General features: G+C 42.2%; 1 protein-coding gene and 1 non-coding gene across 8 annotated transcripts in view; both read right to left on the minus strand.

Moving 5' to 3' along the window:
• Positions 1-1256: 1256 nt before the first annotated feature.
• Ckap5 (cytoskeleton associated protein 5) overlaps positions 1257-16539 on the minus strand; it is a 100060-nt gene continuing 84777 nt past the window's right edge. For 4 of the 7 annotated variants that reach the window (XM_063227860.1, XM_063227862.1, XM_063227864.1 and 1 more), the window contains 15 exons: positions 16309-16444; positions 15743-15936; positions 14636-14808; positions 14387-14410; positions 13287-13460; positions 12580-12700; positions 8628-8807; positions 7406-7593; positions 6634-6709; positions 5602-5790; positions 5376-5513; positions 4894-4977; positions 4641-4800; positions 2053-2204; positions 1257-1930 (listed from right to left, as the gene is read on the minus strand). In XM_063227860.1, coding sequence (XP_063083930.1) covers positions 1688-1930; positions 2053-2204; positions 4641-4800; positions 4894-4977; positions 5376-5513; positions 5602-5790; positions 6634-6709; positions 7406-7593; positions 8628-8807; positions 12580-12700; positions 13287-13460; positions 14387-14410; positions 14636-14808; positions 15743-15936; positions 16309-16444 — 2232 coding nt within the window. In that variant the 3' untranslated portion in view covers positions 1257-1687. The remainder of the gene's footprint in view (positions 1931-2052; positions 2205-4640; positions 4801-4893; positions 4978-5375; positions 5514-5601; positions 5791-6633; positions 6710-7405; positions 7594-8627; positions 8808-12579; positions 12701-13286; positions 13461-14386; positions 14411-14635; positions 14809-15742; positions 15937-16308; positions 16445-16539) is intronic. The other 3 variants (XM_063227865.1, XM_013147468.3, XM_003465208.5) reach the window with 3 other exon arrangements.
• Positions 16108-16218, minus strand: LOC111755515 (small nucleolar RNA SNORD67). Its single transcript, XR_002790069.1, has one exon. It is a non-coding gene; the product is annotated as a small nucleolar RNA SNORD67 (small nucleolar RNA).

The raw sequence follows: 16539 nt of genomic DNA on the forward strand, positions 1-16539 counted from the left end.
CTGGGATTACAGGCGTGCAGCACATCTGGCAATGTGACATGATTTAAAACCTGATGCGTAGCACACTCCTCAGGGTTATGTTGGAGAGGCCACCCTGTGGGATGCAGCAAGGTGATGAGCCATGGCCGGCCTGGCAGTCCGAGAGTACAGTGCCATGGAGCACTCAGGACCTGCGGCACTGGAGCTGGGAGTTCACAGGGATGGGCCTGGCCTGGGTCTGCAGGCGTGGACTTCATGCAATGACTGTCCTAGGCTTAGGCCCTTCAGCTTCTGTGTGTGGGGCACATTCTTTCTTCTTTGTGTTCAGTACAGAAGGGAACAGAGGCTGGAACGCTGTGCTCTGTCCTTGACCCTTGGCTGTGGTTGAGTGGATGAGAGGGTACAGTGTGGAGTGGAGTTGCTTGTGGGATCTTGGCTGCCCAGGGCCTTAGTTGGATTGGGGAAGGGAACCAGAAGTGGTCATGATACCCAAAGCTGCTTGGGAAGCGCTTGGGGCTGCGCATATAGCTTCCCTCCCACATCGCTCGGGGTTTTCAGCATAGCTGTGCTAACTCAGTTCATGGCTGAGCTCATGTCCTCTTGCCACCTTCCCTGCCATGAACACTATGCCACTAGGAAAGAGAAAGGCAGGCTTATCTCCTGGGACAACTGGACAGCTGGAACAACAGGAGAACACCAAGGGTCCACACTCTGTCTCTATTCTCGTCCTGTGTCTCCCAACTTCAGAAGCTCTTAGCCTGCAGTCCTGGCTCCAGAGGTAAATCCTTAGTCCACATTCTGGTCCTAATGCAGACCAAGTGCAAAGCAGCTCTTAGTCTAGGTGCAAAGCGATGCAGGCCTCCAGGCAGGAAAAGAACATGTTCTCCAGCTCCATCCAGGAAGAAGCCCACCTGCAGCTGTGCTGTGGGAACCCGAAGGCTGGCCGATGATGGGCGTGCTTTGCCGGGCACTTGAGCTGCAAGGCAGGTGATTACCTGCAAGTTCCTGGCAGCCCTGGCTGCTGAAGATGGGACCAAAAGCTCATGTTGGGAGCATGATGAGATTTGTCTGTTTTCCTCAGGGCTCATGTGGGAAGCATGAGGTAAGCCCCTTCCATTCCAAGCGAGTCACAGATGCCCTGTGTCTCTGAGCCAGAAAAAGACAGGGATCCCCAGACAGCAATGAACCTTTCTTCAATTGGCTATGTCCTGGTGTCAAGTCAGGTGACTGAAAGAGTAGCCCAGCACTCCGGGCTATGGAGCATCTTGGGAGACAGGTGTAGTTAATGCAAACTTTATTTATAAAAGACTCTTAAATTAGTTGCCTCATGCCATGCATTCATACAGAATTCAGTGACCCTTCAGGGCTACAGGGAGAAGAGATCACAAACTCAAGAAAAACTATTAAAGAGTTCTAATAGTTCAAAGCTAAGAAAGAGTAGGATAATTTTACAAATGAGTGGTGGAAAAGAAAAGAACAGAAAAAGGCCATGAAGACTGGTGTGCGCTGAGGGGCAGCTGTTTACAAGTCTGTACACTAACTAATCCACAGATGGCTGTGTGCGTGTGGGGACCTGGGACTGCCACACCACTTCCTCTGCTGGCCGACACCTACAGCCACTTTGTGCACACTCGGCCTGCGCGGCCACGTCACACGAGCAGGGCTTCTAGTTTAGTAAACTAAAGCTGCAGGGGCTGGGATGGCAGCTTCATTTGCGACTGCTCTTTATTCTCTCCAGTCTTTTTTTCAAGTCGTCGATGTTAGTGGTGGTGGAAGAGGAGGTCACGGTGCCCGCTGAGTGGGTCTGATTGGAGTCCAGCTCGGGGTGCTGGTGCTGCTCTCGGGACTCTCGCAGCTGGAACAGCTTGCTGTGCAGCATGTCTGTGGAGGAGGCCACTGGGGGCACCGTGGGCTTGGAAAGCAAAGAGGTCAGTGGAGGCCGGTCATCTTGCTGCAGAGAGAGGGGGATGCCATCTCAGACCAGGAGGACAGGTTGCGGCTGAGTCACTGCCCTGGCCAGCCTGTGCTGGGGCCATGTCCCTGCCCTCCCAGAGCCCGAGGCAGGAGCAGTACCTTTGTGTTGTCCAGCCCGCATCTCTGCCGGAGGATTTTCAGCCTTTCCAAGTAGACAGATGGTCCCACCTCTTCACCGTTTGTGTTACCTATGGAGGACATTGTGCTTGTAGGAGCGGGCACACAGGTGACCTCCATCTGAGGTGAGATGCCTGGGGAGGAAAGTGTATAGAAAATATTCACATAGATGCACCTCACTCCCAAACTGTCACCCAAAAGAACAATGAACTTCTAGCTGGGAATGCAGCTCTGTGGGAGAATACGTGCCTGACATATCCAAGGCCACACACACACACACACACACACACTTCCTAGAGCTACATCAACACATAGCTCTATAATCCTTGTTACTTGCAAACTGAGGCAGGATGATCACAACTTGAGGGCAGTCTGGTTCAAACCTAGTAAGAATGTACAAAAGAAAAAAAAAAAAAAAAAAAAAAAAGAGCTGGGTGTGGTGGTATACATCCATACCCTGAGCTCAGCTAGGGCAGTTAGCAAGATCTTGTCTCAAAAAAAAAAAAAAAAAAAAAAAAAAAGAGCTAAGTATGTAGCTTAGTGTGAGGCCCTGTGTTCAATCCCCTGTGCCATGAGAAGGGGAAAAAAAACCATTAAGGGTGGTTTGGGGCTGTCAGTGTAGCTCAGCAGTACATAGCACATATTTTGCTCACAAGGCTTGGTTTCAATCTCTGGGATCAAAAAAATAAAAATGTCTGGGAGTTTGAATCTTGCTATTGTACTTGAAAATGAAGTCCCCTGGAGTGGGTTCTCTGAAATGCACAAGATAAATCTGACGATAACTTTGTTTTTTTGTCTTTTTCCTTTTTCCTTTGTACTGGGGATCGAACTCATGACTGCCTGCTTGCAAGGCAGGTGCTTATGCCGCTGAGCTAAATCCCCAGACCCCTAAATCTGACAATAACTTTTAAGAACTGAGGAAGATGCAGAACGGCAGAATATAGTTGGGCTGTCCCTCTGTACCCCAGTATGCAAGAAGTTGGATTTCAGTAATGCCAGGGCTGACTGGGGCAATCCAAAACACCTCAGCTACTCTCGAGTACACTGTCATTGCCCAAAGAAACCTGAGGACCTCTAGTGTGTGAAAGCAGCCTCAGTGTAAAAGCCACAAGTAGAAGACCCACGAAGGCATGTGTGGAGCTCAAGGCTACGGAGGATTCCAGAGTAGGGGAGGAGCTCAATTGCCCAGCAGGTACCTACAGTGGGACAGGCACAGGAGCAGCTGAAACCTATTGTGCGAGCAACATTGTAGCACGACAGGGAGACACCCAAACTACTCCATCACAAAAACTCTCTTTCACTTCCTAAATGTCTGCGAAAGAACAATCATGAAATGTGGGCATTTAAAATACTGAGTTTGGGGCTGCTTTCCGCCTGCTGTGCCACGAGCAGTTTCTCCTCTGCCACACCGCCCTGCTGACCATGGTGAAACCTCTGTAAACTGGGAGCCAAAGTGAATCTCTTCTTCTGTAACTTGCAGGTATCCAATATTTTGTCTTAGTGATGAGAAAGTAATTAAAACAATCTGGAAAATAACAACTAAGTAAAAAGAAAAGAAGGAAGAAAATCTCCAGCAATTAAGAATAAGCTCACAGGAAAAGGAGAAATCACAGAGGAACCAGGGAAGCTGAAGATAAGTCAGAAAAAATAAAGTGCAGTCTAAAAATGTATTGTTTCTAGATACATATGAATTGCAAAAACTGAACCAAGAAGATACAAAAAGCACTACATAACCTAATAACGCAATGAAATTGAAGTGGTGTTTAACCCAAAACCTACCACCTAAGAAAAGCAAAAAAACAAAAAGCAAAAATACAGAAAACAAAGCTGAATCTGTGGTTGAGGGTAGTGCAGTGGTAGAGCGAGCACTTGCTTAACATGTGCAAGGTCCAAAAATTGATCTCCAGCACCAGAAAACAACAAAATACTAACATGATTTCCAGGAAGGTATTGCCTTTTATAAAAGATAAAGTACCAGGTAATACTGGGTGGAAAACTGCTTTATGGGTGATAGAAAAGATTATTCCAGGGAAAAAGAATTCCTGAAAGATATAAGGTGAAAAAGGAATGAGGAATAAATAATACAAAATGCAACAAAGGACGTCTGAATATTCTTGGATATGAAACCAACTCAGAGATCACACTGCAGGTGTTGCAAACATACTATTTAGGCCAAAAATAACAACTGCTGGACATCACCAGAAAGAACACTGGAAAGGGAAAAGGAGGCTCTATCCTGATCAACTGTACCATTTTATGACCACATGTGCACCAACCTTTAAGAAAGACTCTCAGTTTTGGAGAAGGGTCAAATACTGGGGCCCAGAGGTGGGGAGCCAGCACAAAGGCCCGCAGGCCCTGGCCTGTGAGTTCTAGAAGAGCAAAGGGCTGGTGATGCAAAAGCACAAACAAGGTTCCCAAAGTCTAGGGGCACATGGTACAGGACCTCAGAGCTTGCAAGCACTTTATTGAGCACAGGCTCCTGCAGAACACCAGGAAGGTGCATGTGGATGGAACCCAGCGGGGTCAGGGGCTGAACCTGCTCCTGGAGCAACAGGTGGAAACTGTACCTGTGGAAGTGGGAAGCCGGCCTTTGCCCTCCCTCTCCATCTCAATCACCCGAAGGCCTCTTTCAACATAACTCTGGAAGAACTGTGAGGAATTTTTCAAAAATGGTTCAATATCAGCATCTGAGTATTTCTTCTTGTATTCATATAACTCTGCTAAGCCCTGGTGAACAAGAGAAAGGAAAGGTAGGGATATTTGTTAGTGCCTCTCTCCACACAAAGCAGATGCTCATTTGTCCAGTCCTTTCACTCTTACCTCTTTAGTGTTTTCTTTAGAGCCAATCTTCTTAAAAATCTCAGCTAAGAAATCATTTACTTTGGCCTTTGATGACTTTTCATCCTGTAAAATTAAAAGATGCCAGGAAGGACCTTTTAGGTTTGAGTTATTAATTAGGAACCAGTAGTTCCTAACATCTCAAAACCTGGACATTACCAGTGCATCCCTACAGGTAAGGGTGTCCCCTAATTAACAGAGCACATACTGGATATATCTGGTGAGCAATACCTTGGGTACCCGGAGAAACATTTCTTGGGGCTTCCACACCACAAAGTTATTAGTGTGCATTTTTAAGTGCCATGTTGAAAACGGTTAGTGCTAGAGCCCCACAGCAGAGACCAAGCAGGCCAATTCCTACTCCTGACCTTGGCCTTCAGAGGTGTCTCCAGGGACCTAACCACAGCTCTGAGCCTTTCCCGAGATACTTCCCCCCTGCGCAGCCTTTCCCACAGGCCACTCACTATTCTTGATGCACCCTTTTCAGTTTCTTTCTCAGACTTGCTCCCAGCCTGGTCCATGCTATGCTTCATCATCCGGCAGAGGTGTGCCTCCAGCTCAGACTCATTCTTGTTGTCAATCATCGTGAGGTGGTCCAGGATCTGATGGGAGTCAGCACAGTCATGTGGAGGCAGTGCCCTTGCCTGGCCTTCAGTCAAGCACCCCGGACCAGCTGCTGTTCCCACTTACCTTAGGGCCTTTTAATTTGCATAAGGTGTGCAGCAGCGTCTTTAGGGTCCTTATGGGAAACTCACTTTTGCACTGCTTCAGCTTCTCTTTGGGGAAGACCTTCATGAAAATGTGAATGTCCAGAAGAATTCTGTCCAGGTTGATGCTGTTGATGGTGTCGGGCAATAACCGAACCATTCTCCAAAGACACTATTGAGAAAACAAATGAAAGTTAGGAGTGAGACTGAAGAGTGAGGTTACTATGTTGCTATGCATCTTTCCCAAGCTCAGGCTCACTTCTAAAAGAATGTAAGTGAAGACCATAACTTTCAAATTCAGCTGGAAAACATGGAAACCCTTTATTTTTTGGTTTTCTGATGTAGTTAACACTGGTCACCAACTTGAGGTGATCCTCTTGCCTCAGCTTCCCAAGTGCTAGGATTGCAGGCATGCATCACCACATCCAGCTAAACATGTAATGTTTTAGTCTCTCCATCTACACTGACTGAAGCATGACAAGTCATCCAGCTCACTGTCCCTTTTCCTCCTTCCTCCTGCTCCCAGGGATGTGAAAATGTGGTGATTCTGCTCTGAGTTTCCTTGGTACCTGAGAGTAGATTAATTTAGCTGCTTAACCACATTGAACCTGAGCAGATGAAAAGAGTATATACTGCTCCTGTGTCCTAACAGTGATACAGCATCACAGGCTTGTGTTTGGAGTCTTCCATAAAGAAACTGAATTTTATGTGGCTATACATCCCAGAGAGAAATGAACTTTATCTCATCAAACTTTCTGCCTTTTGCTTCTGGATATGGGTGAACTACCAACAAGGTATGTGTCTTCCTTTTCACTGTTTGAGGCCCAAAATCTTTAGGCCTGAGCTTGGTGTATAATTTGGAAGAAAGGAAAATGAAGATCAATTGTATTTTTTTACAGATATTTTTACAGGCTGACGCTGAGTCAATGTCTCTTAGCTCACATTCTTTTTTCCCTATACTTTAATGAAGTTACTGCATCTCTGAAAGAAAAGAGATCAAATCATTTCACTTCACCTTCATAACAAGTTCTGAGAATTTGGGAGAACTGGCTGTTGCTAGCAGGCTGTCTTGCAGCAAAACAAGTAGGGCACTGGAAAATAAACCAACACAGTATTAATATGTTTCAAATATTTTTTCCAATTAAAATCACTAAATGAAGGGCAGGGGCTGAGAATTTAGCTCAGTGGCATAAGCGCCTGCCTTGCAAGTGTGTGGTCATGAGTTTGATCCCTGGTACCAGTAAAAAAAAAAAATAAAACAAAACAAAAACACTAAATGAAGGGCCAAGTGTAAATATTCTTTTATTAACAAAGTGTGTCTTTAATGAATACCTGATATTTAGTTGTTTAAAAAAATTTTTTTTAGCTTTTACCCACTCAGAAAATAATAGTTTGTCACTTTTTAAAAAATTGTGTTTATGTGCCAGGAATCAAATTTACAACCTCATACTTGCCAGGCTGATATTGTGCCACTGAACTAGATCCTTGGCACTATTAAAAAAATTATTATTGGTACCTGAAGAGAAATGTACCCGAAAAGTACATGTCAGAAGATGTAACTGACACATGAAAACTCATGGCATTGGAGGCTTGCTGAGGTGTATATCACCTTTGGGTGTTGTCTCAGGCTGGAATACCTTGGGTCCATGTGGTAAAAAGTAATAAACTAATCCACTAGGCAAACTGAAGTTACAACTGGTCTAGTGACTTTCTGAATCCTTCACATATTTAAAAGAGAAACTGTTTCAGACTCTAATACGTACGTACAAATGTATGTACAAATGTACCTCAAGATGTTGGTCTGATCTGACTTCTCCAGAACCTTCACCACCAAGAGGTTCACCGAGCGAATCACCTGCTGCCCTTCTTCTAGGTCTTCAATCCGAGAATCCAACATTAAGGTGATGAGGCCATGCATCAGGTCTTTCAGCACTCCAGTGGAGGCCTCCCGGGCCAGGCTTTCAATCTGAAACAGCTGTCCGATACTGATTGTGTTAGGGAGGTTAGCACTCAATACACGGAGCAGACAGGATAAGCCTGGGTGGCGTATTCTAGTGAACATTCAATTATAGTGTATTCTTAAACAAGAGTGCTGAAAGAAAGTCATGTAGAAGCTTTCAGTGATAACCAAAATTATATAGTTTTTTTTTTTTTTTTTTGCGGTACTTAGAGACTGAATGCTGGGCTTTTATCCTATCCCTTATACATTTTTTTTTTTTAAGTTTTGAGACAGGGTCTTTTTTTTTTTTTTGTCTTTTTCATTTTTATCGGTACCAGGGATTGAACTCACGACTGCCTGCTTGAAGGCAGGCGCTTATGCCGCTGAGCTAAATCCCCAGCCCCATTGAGACAGGGTCTTACTCAGTTGTTAGGTGGTCCAGATGGAGGCAGCTTGCCATTTTTCTACTTGTCTATCATGGGGCTTGATTACTTGTATGTGTCATAATACTAGGGTTGTATTTTGTTTTTGAGACAGGGTCTCATTATGCCCAGGCTGGCCATGAACTTGCTATGTAGTCCAGGTTGGCTCCAACTCGCAATCCTCCTCAGCTTCCCAAGTACTTGTGATTATAGGTGTATGCCATCATACACAACTTGAATATTTTTAATATAAACAACTTAATTGTGAAAAGCCAAATATAGTCTATCACGCTTGAAGAAAAACTGGCATGAAGCAGAACTCTAGGTAGTAGGTAAATATTCTACTTAATATATTTTTTTTTTTTTTGTTATCTTTTTCCTTTTTACTGATACCCGGGATCGAACTCACGACTGCCTGCTTACAAGGCAGGCGCTTATGCCGCTGAGCTAAATCCCCAGCCCCTCTACTTAATATTCTAATAATAAGGTACTCTAGACTATACTCCAATAGCCAAAGGAAGTGGTCAACAGGTTGAAAATTAGAAAATTCTGCAAAGTGACATGGACACACAAGAACAGATGCACTGCCTCTGGCTGAGAACCCAGCACGTGACTGCTGGAGGGCTGCTCCGTTCCGAGGCGCCTTACCGAGATCATGTTGCCAATGATGCAGCTGTACAGCTTGATGATCTCATCCTTCTCCAGCTTCTCGTCTGCCATGTGCGTGTTGTAGATGAGTCTCAGTTGCATGAAGGTGGCTATCAGAAACTGATCAATGTGGCCAGACATAGCTTCAGCTTTGTCTTCTTGCCTCAGGACCTCGTCGATCTGATAACAGAAATTTCAAGATACAGTTTCTGAGCTTCATACAGAGCAGTACAAAAACACTGCAAGGGACTTCTCTTTAAGAGTATTAATAAAGCATTTCCAATCCTACCCTGAAAAAAGAACCTTTGTAAAGAACTCATTCTAAGGAGACCATCACTTAACATGTATTTACTGAGCAAGATATTATCTGGATTAATCACAAGTGATTAAGTGCAAGGTTAGCCTGAACTATATAACAAGAACGTCTCAAAAACAAACAAACAAAACCCCAAAACAAAAATACTTAATTTATTGAATGCTTTTTATACACTTTTTTCTCCCTTTGGTGGTACTGGCTTTTGAGCTCAGGATCTTTACAATGGCCTCAGACCACTTTTTCAATTTTGAAACTGAGTCACTAAATTGCCCAGGCTGAGTTCAAACTTGGGATCCTCCTGCCTCAGTCTCCCAGAGTAGTTTTGGGATTACAATCTGAATCACCAAGCTCAATTTTTTTTTTTTTTTTTTTTTGTCTTTTTCGTTTTTATCGGTACCAGGGATCGAACTCACGACTGCCTCAAGCTCAATATTTTTAAAGGTATTTTTGGTAATAGGGATAAGACCTCATACATACCAGGTAAATGCTCTGCCACTGAGTTACATCTCCAGTGGCAATGATCTTACTTAAGAAAAAAGGGCGGGAGCATGTTATAAGGTGAATGGTGCCCCCTGGTGTTGTGGAAACTATGGTCTTTTTATTTATTATGGAAGCATACTTCATGAGTCAAGGTTTGGAACACTATTTCAAGAATACTGTGGTATATTATGTTTTTGGATCAAACTTTCTTATCAACAGAAAATCATGTGTAAGTCTTTCAAGTCAATAGGAATAATTCTAAAAGGTGACCTGGGACTAACTGGACCATCTGCACTAATTCTGGCTTGAGAACCCAGGCAGGAAGGAGGGCTGTGTAACAGCCTACGTATGCATGCACTGAACTATACTCAATTACCACTTACGAGGAACTTCCAGTGTTTCAGTTTGGTTACTTTGTCCACCCTACTGTACAACAAACGTTTTTGTATAGATTTTTAAGTGTGTTTGCATTTTTGTGAAAGGTGTGGAGTGGTAGTGTTAAACACCTTTTTGTGTATCCACTGAACTTTTGGATATCTTCTATGATTTGTCTATTCATATTTCTATTTTTCTTGGGTTCTTATTCTCTCAAGAGTTAATAAGTTCTGTTAGTTAAAGTTACTACTTTTATTGGTCAATACTCACTGCAAATATATTCTATAATGTGGTAGCTTCTTCTAGATGAAAATCTTAAGTTTTATACAAACTTACCTCCTTTTTCATGTTTTGGGTTTCCTATCTTAATTATTGGGCTGTCTATATTGAGTTATTTCAAAAAAGTTAGTATGTGAGGAAGAGTAAGTTGTTTCAAATTTCCACAAGTTTACATGTGCTCTTAGCTCTTAATTATTAATTTTTAATGTCTTCCACATATATAGCTGCTCTATCCTTATTTCTGATACTTGTATTGTTGTTTGTTTTTCTGAGACAAGAGTCTGGCTGTGTAGCACAGGCTGGCCTCCAACTTGCAGTGATTGTCCTGCCTCAGTCTCCCAAGTACTGAGATTACAGGCATGTGCCACCACACTTGGCTATTTTTGCATTTTAATTAATCTAGTAAGACATTTCTTTTTGTTCTTATAAGGACCAGCTTTAATACTCATTTTTTGGTGTGTGTGGTATCAGGGATCTACACATATTTATAATTTTTAATTTAATACATTTCATGAATTTTAACTATTTCTGACTTTCAAATTTCTTACATTTTCAAAGAAAATCACAAGTGGAAAAAAAAATTTCTTACACTTTTCTATTTTCTTAAGATTACTATACTAAATCCATTTTAGTCTTCCTTGAAGAATAAATGTATTTCAGGCAATATATTTTTCTGAGTTTGATTTTTTCAATGAGTTTCAAGTAAAATATTTTTCTATTTACTTTTAGGATTCAAACCCAGGGCCTCACACCATAGAGAAATGCTCTATCACAACTGAGCTATACCCTTGGCCAGCACATATGTACATATGTCTTTTTTTTTTTTTTTTTTGGGTACTGGGAATCGAACTCACACTCATGACCTCATGCACTTATGCTGCTGAGCCAAATGCCCAGCATACATATGTCTTTTTGAGAGAAGATGTCACTATGTATTTCAGGCTGGCCTTAAATTCACTTTGTAGCCCAAACTGGCCACAAACTTGCAGTGATCCTCTTGCTTTAGTCTCCCGAGTACTGGGATTACAGGCTTGGGTCACTACATCCAGCCTCATATTTATTGATTTTTTAAATCAAGAGGTTATTTAGTAGCAAGAAACTAGTATTTTTGTGGTGTTATTTATATAACATTTTGTTTGGTTATTAGCAAAGAATTTCATCACTGCAGTTTTTACCTTTTGTATTTGCTAATGTTTTCTCTATAATTTATTTTAAAAAATGTTCATTGGAAGCTGGGGTGATGGTACATGCCTGTAATACCAGCATTTATCGTGGTTTAGGCAGGAAGAACATGAGTTCAAGGCCAGCCTGGACAACAGCAAATTCAGGGCAAGTGTGGACTATAAAGACTCAAAAGTCCACTAGAGATACAAAGAAATAAATTATCTTTTTAATGACATTTACAGTTCATGTATATTAAATCTAGCTTGTTTTGTAATATCCTCCTTAGCCTCCCAAGTACTAGAATTATAGGCATGTACCATGACTCCAATGTGTGAATTTTAAAACTGTCTTTGCTCTTTCTGTTTTTTTGAAATAAGGTCTCCCTGGCTGGTCATGGTGACCCTCTGGTTCAGCCTCTTGAGTGTTGAGATTACAGGTGTATCCCACCACATGCAGCTGTCTTTGTTTTTCTTAAGACAGTTTAGACTCCCATATAAATTTTAGAACCAGCTTCTTGAACTGCAGAAAAAAACTCTTGATTTTGATAAGAAATGCACTGAGTCTGTAGACTAAAAGAATCACAATCTTTCCAATCCTGAATTTTGTGTATGTATAGTAGTATATATGCTTTTGGAAATTTACTAATGTCATTCTATAAAGAAACCTTTTAGGCTGGGCTCAAAACTTTTTTATTTTTTGGTACCAGAAATTGAACTCAGGACCTTGTGCTTGCCAGGCAGACACTGGGCCATTGAGCTACATCTCCAGCTTTGGGATATAGCTCCAACTTTTGACAATGTCAGCTTCTCAGGGCACTGGACTGCAGCTGTTTGCCATCCTACCAAGCAAGACAGACTTTAAGGCTGTACACTTGAGATGCTACCTACCTGATATATAGCTCCTGTGCTCAGAAAGAGCAGGTTAATAGATGACAGTTGGTGGTGATTTAAAACCAAATCCTTACACATGCTATGGATGTGCTCTCCCACTTAGCTACACCCGAGTCTTAAGAACCAAAACTTTTAAGAGAAGACTGTGTCTAACACTATCAAACATTTGTTTAGATTGCCATTACTTTTTTTGGTTTTTGTCTTTTTGAGACAGAGTCTCATTAATATAGTTCAGGCTAGCCTTGAGCTCACTTTGCAGCCCAGGCTGGTCTCAAGCTTGCAAGGCTTTTCCAAGGATTACAGGCATGTGCCACCATGGCTGGCTCTGGATTCCCAATTCTATCTTTCCATCTATCTTCTTTTCTTTATCAAGGAAGCACTGGATTCTGCCTTCATCATTCTTTATGTTCATCAGCAGCATTGCTGTTGTGGGAACTACTTCCATTACCTGTGTCAGAGCTTGAATACTTGCGTTGATGTCACCACTGGCTACTTGGGAAATAATGAAATTGATTGTGGATGCTGTGTTACTGTGCATGTCATCAAAGTGTGGAGACACAGCTCGGATCCTAGATAGCAGAGCAAAGGGAAAAGTACAACCTAAATTACACAACACCCCAGTTAAGAGAGAATTACAGTTTCCTATTACATTCAGGTCTGTGTATCACTATGCCTGGCAAGCCTAAGAAGTTTTGGCAAGCACACTATCATAGAGGGCTTTTGTATTGTTTTGTTTGAGAAAGGGTCTTGCTTTGTAGTTCAGCCTGGCCTTGAACTCACTATGTAACCCAGGATGGCCTCAAACTCATGGCAATTCTCCTGGCCTCAATCTCTCAGTCTTTTTTTTTTTTTTTTTTTTGTGGGGGTGGGGTACTATTAATCCAATTTAGGGCCTTGTGCTTGTCAGGCAAGTGCTATGCCACTGAGCTACATCCCTGCCCCCCACCTTTTTTTAGGAGGGAGGGTCTTATATAGTTCAGGGTGGCTTTGAATTCACTATGTAGCCAGGCTGGCCTTGAACTGCTGGTGATCCTCCTTCCTTTGCTGGGATTATAGGCATGTGCCACCACACCCAGCTGTCTAGAGGCTTCTTTTTAGATATGTACTTTGAAGATCACAAACCACTTTACACTTTAATGAACAAATTGGACTTACTTGGGCTCAGGAATAAGAACTGGTTCAAAAATGTCATCCAGTTTATGCTGGACAAGTTCTGGCATTTCACATCGGACTGTGCCATTGTCATTCTCAATCTCATCAAGGTCCAGCTGGAATTCTCGGTGAACCATCTGGGTGGCCTCAGGATGCCCACTCATGCCTCGGGCTTGGCTAAGGGAAGCAAGAGAAGGCTCTTGAACTAAGATATCCTTCTCAACCACAGAGCAAGAGCAGCACTGCCAGGTGCCTCAACACTCCAAGACAGATGTTCAACTTCTGGTTTCAGCCCCCCTGATTGAAGTCCCTTGAGTCTAAGAAAGTACTAGAGGCTCAAGTATATCAGCTCAAGTATATCCTAAGAGAGCAGCTAACTCTAACATATTAAACTACCAGCCAAGTCATAAATATTAGCTTTAATTCTCTAGTGCTAAAACATCTTGTACTTCTATTTTAGAGAGAATGGAAAATATAGTATATTTATATTAACACAAAGTTCAATACTTATGGAGGTGATTGAGGAAATGGGAAAAAATATAAGAAAAAATCTAGACTGGCTGTTTTCTTTCTCACAAATTAACCAATGTTTACATTTTTCTAATCATAAACATCATTTCATGCAGTTTTCAGGACATTTTATACTGTGAAGGGCAGACACATCTCTTTTAAGAACAGTAAGTCTTGACAGGTCAGGGCTAACATTATATCTCAAAAAATAGATATGCAAAGTTTCCAAATTCAAATTGGTTAAAATTATACTCATGACACAGCTCAAAATAGAGCTGTGTTGCTTAGAAGGCAGTATTTTGAGTCCTTAAGCCAATTCTGGGTTGCATGCATTTTAGTTTGTCTTGTCTCAAGAACAGGAACTTAAGGACAACCAAACAGCACCAAAGGAAGAAGGCAAATCAATACTTTAACTTCATGACATTGAGCTGCCATTTCTGCTAGCCAGACTTTCCTACGAGTCCTGGTATTTATGGATGCCCTTTACCTTGCTATAACTCTATGCCAGTCACCCGCCAGAGGGGATGAATCCATGTCAGAAGTTAGAAAGATATAAGGGCCCTGCTAATGAGCAATTAGCAGGCAGTACTTACATCCTATAAGTGCGATACATAATTCTGTCCACGGAAAAGCAGTGAAAGAAGGCACAAGACCATTTAGAAGTGGTTTTGAGACAAAGACAATGAATACTGAAAGATTAACATCTGGTTATGGGACATTTACCCAGACACTCTCATGCATGATAATGACTATGAGAACTCAAGATTATGTTATGGACAAGCTCTGAGCACACAAAGCTAAGTCCACAGAGATGCTCTCATACACCACCTCCAGCCACATACTTGAGCTTAGAGGACATGTCCTCAGCCGGGCCCTTGCGCAGCATGCTGGCATTGGAGGTCATGTTTTGGTTGCGCTGTGGTTTCTCTTCCAACTGTTTCATTGGTGCAGAAGAGGGCCTCTTTGCTGACCGCTTAATCCTTTCCTCAAGCATGCTCATATCCTTTTCAGAGAGCTGTAAAAAGAGGTCACATTTAGCTTATTAGGACATCAATTGGCTGAAATATGAGGAGAATTCAAAACCTAACTACAGGACTCAAGAATGACCTATTTTCGTAATGAAGATAATAATAGAAATAACTGTGTTAAGACAAATTTACTTTCAAAACACTTATTATTATTATTGTTATTAAATCAAATAGTATTTGTTAATGACTGCCTGGCTATGATAACTACAGACTACATGAAAGGAAAAAAAAGATACAAAAGGCTTTGTATAATTTATAAGCTCAAAAGTTAAATGAAGTTTATGTGTATTTTGTCACTACTAGGTACATGTGTCGCTATGGGCAAGAATCTTCACCTTTGGTTGTCTGTAAAATTCCTACCAGGTTCATCACCTCACTAGGTGATAGCAAGGATTTGATCAGAAAGAAGGTAAAATGGTTCAAGCTCAGTGTGTGCTACTTGAGCTGACTGCAATAAAGAACAAAGGTTCAGCTGCAATAATGCCTGGGACAAGGGGTTCGTGGCTATAGCTCAAACCTCTTTGGATATGACTGGGAACAGCATCCATCCTGTCTCCAGAGGAGTACTTGTTAACTAAAGATCAAATGCATTAAAAATTACAGAGCAGATGGCCACAAAATTTAAACCCTATGGCAGCTCAGATTTCTTGATTCAAAAATAGTTTTAATGTCTAAAGCAAATTGCTATGAATAGGAATGCTCAGAAACAAAATCTGATTTCCAGTAAAACACAGCTCAAATGTCCTACAATAATCAGAGATGCCTTAAGCAACTCTCTGGATTCTAGGGTACATTTATGGGTTGAATTTACCAACAAGTGGTAAAAGTTAGGTACAGTTGAAATTGCAGGAAACCCCATCACTAAGAATCTTGGAATTCTTTTCCTAACATGAAGACAATGCCCAGGGGAAAGACACTCACATTTCCAATCAGTTTGAACACCTGGTCTCCATGGACATTGTACACTGTGACGATTGTGTTGAGAGCAGCATTGCGGACAGCATTGTCACGGTCCCCTATGTGAACAGCTATCTCCTTTAAGGCTTTCCCTGGGGTTGGCTGGCAAACATTCATGCCATAGGACTCGACCAGACACCCCAGCTCCTCCAGGCACTCTATTAGGGGAAGAAGTAAGATGATGAGCACAGCAATCTCTCCTTACAACATAAATCTCCTTTTACATACATCTAGGACTATATCTAATTATGGCTCTGCTTAGAACTTTCTTTGACACCATTTTACCAAACAATGACATGTGGCAAGTGCTCCTGAAAGAAAGGCACGCCTGTGAGTCAGATGGCCCCTGTGCACTTGATTTTGTCACCAGGGTGGTACTGAGTGGTGCCTGTATCACCTGACACTGTGGCTCCACCAGTGTGCAACTCATCATACTCACAGTCTAAGACCGAAGGTGAGAATCAGTTGTACAGACGCAAAAGAAATGTACTTGTTCATCAACACTACTGGAAAAAAAAAGTCTGCTTTACCTGCTCTCTGCTTAGAATTTTTGGATTTGGTTCCTTCCATGACAAAGGGGAACAACTTGCTGGCTGGGTAGACAAGGCACATCCGGTTGAGGATGGCACGGACGTCTTTCCGAATTACATCTTTTGGTTCTCCAACCTAATCAATGAAGAGAATGACAGAGAATGATGAAGTGAGACCTTTGCTGAGTAACAATGGTCACTGCATGCATGACTGCATCTTGAAAGAGTGGA

Source organism: Cavia porcellus, unplaced genomic scaffold (assembly GCF_034190915.1).
Source record: "Cavia porcellus strain 051 isolate PalLab524CR breed Dunkin Hartley unplaced genomic scaffold, mCavPor4.1 scaffold_17, whole genome shotgun sequence".
NCBI lineage: Eukaryota > Metazoa > Chordata > Mammalia > Rodentia > Caviidae > Cavia > Cavia porcellus.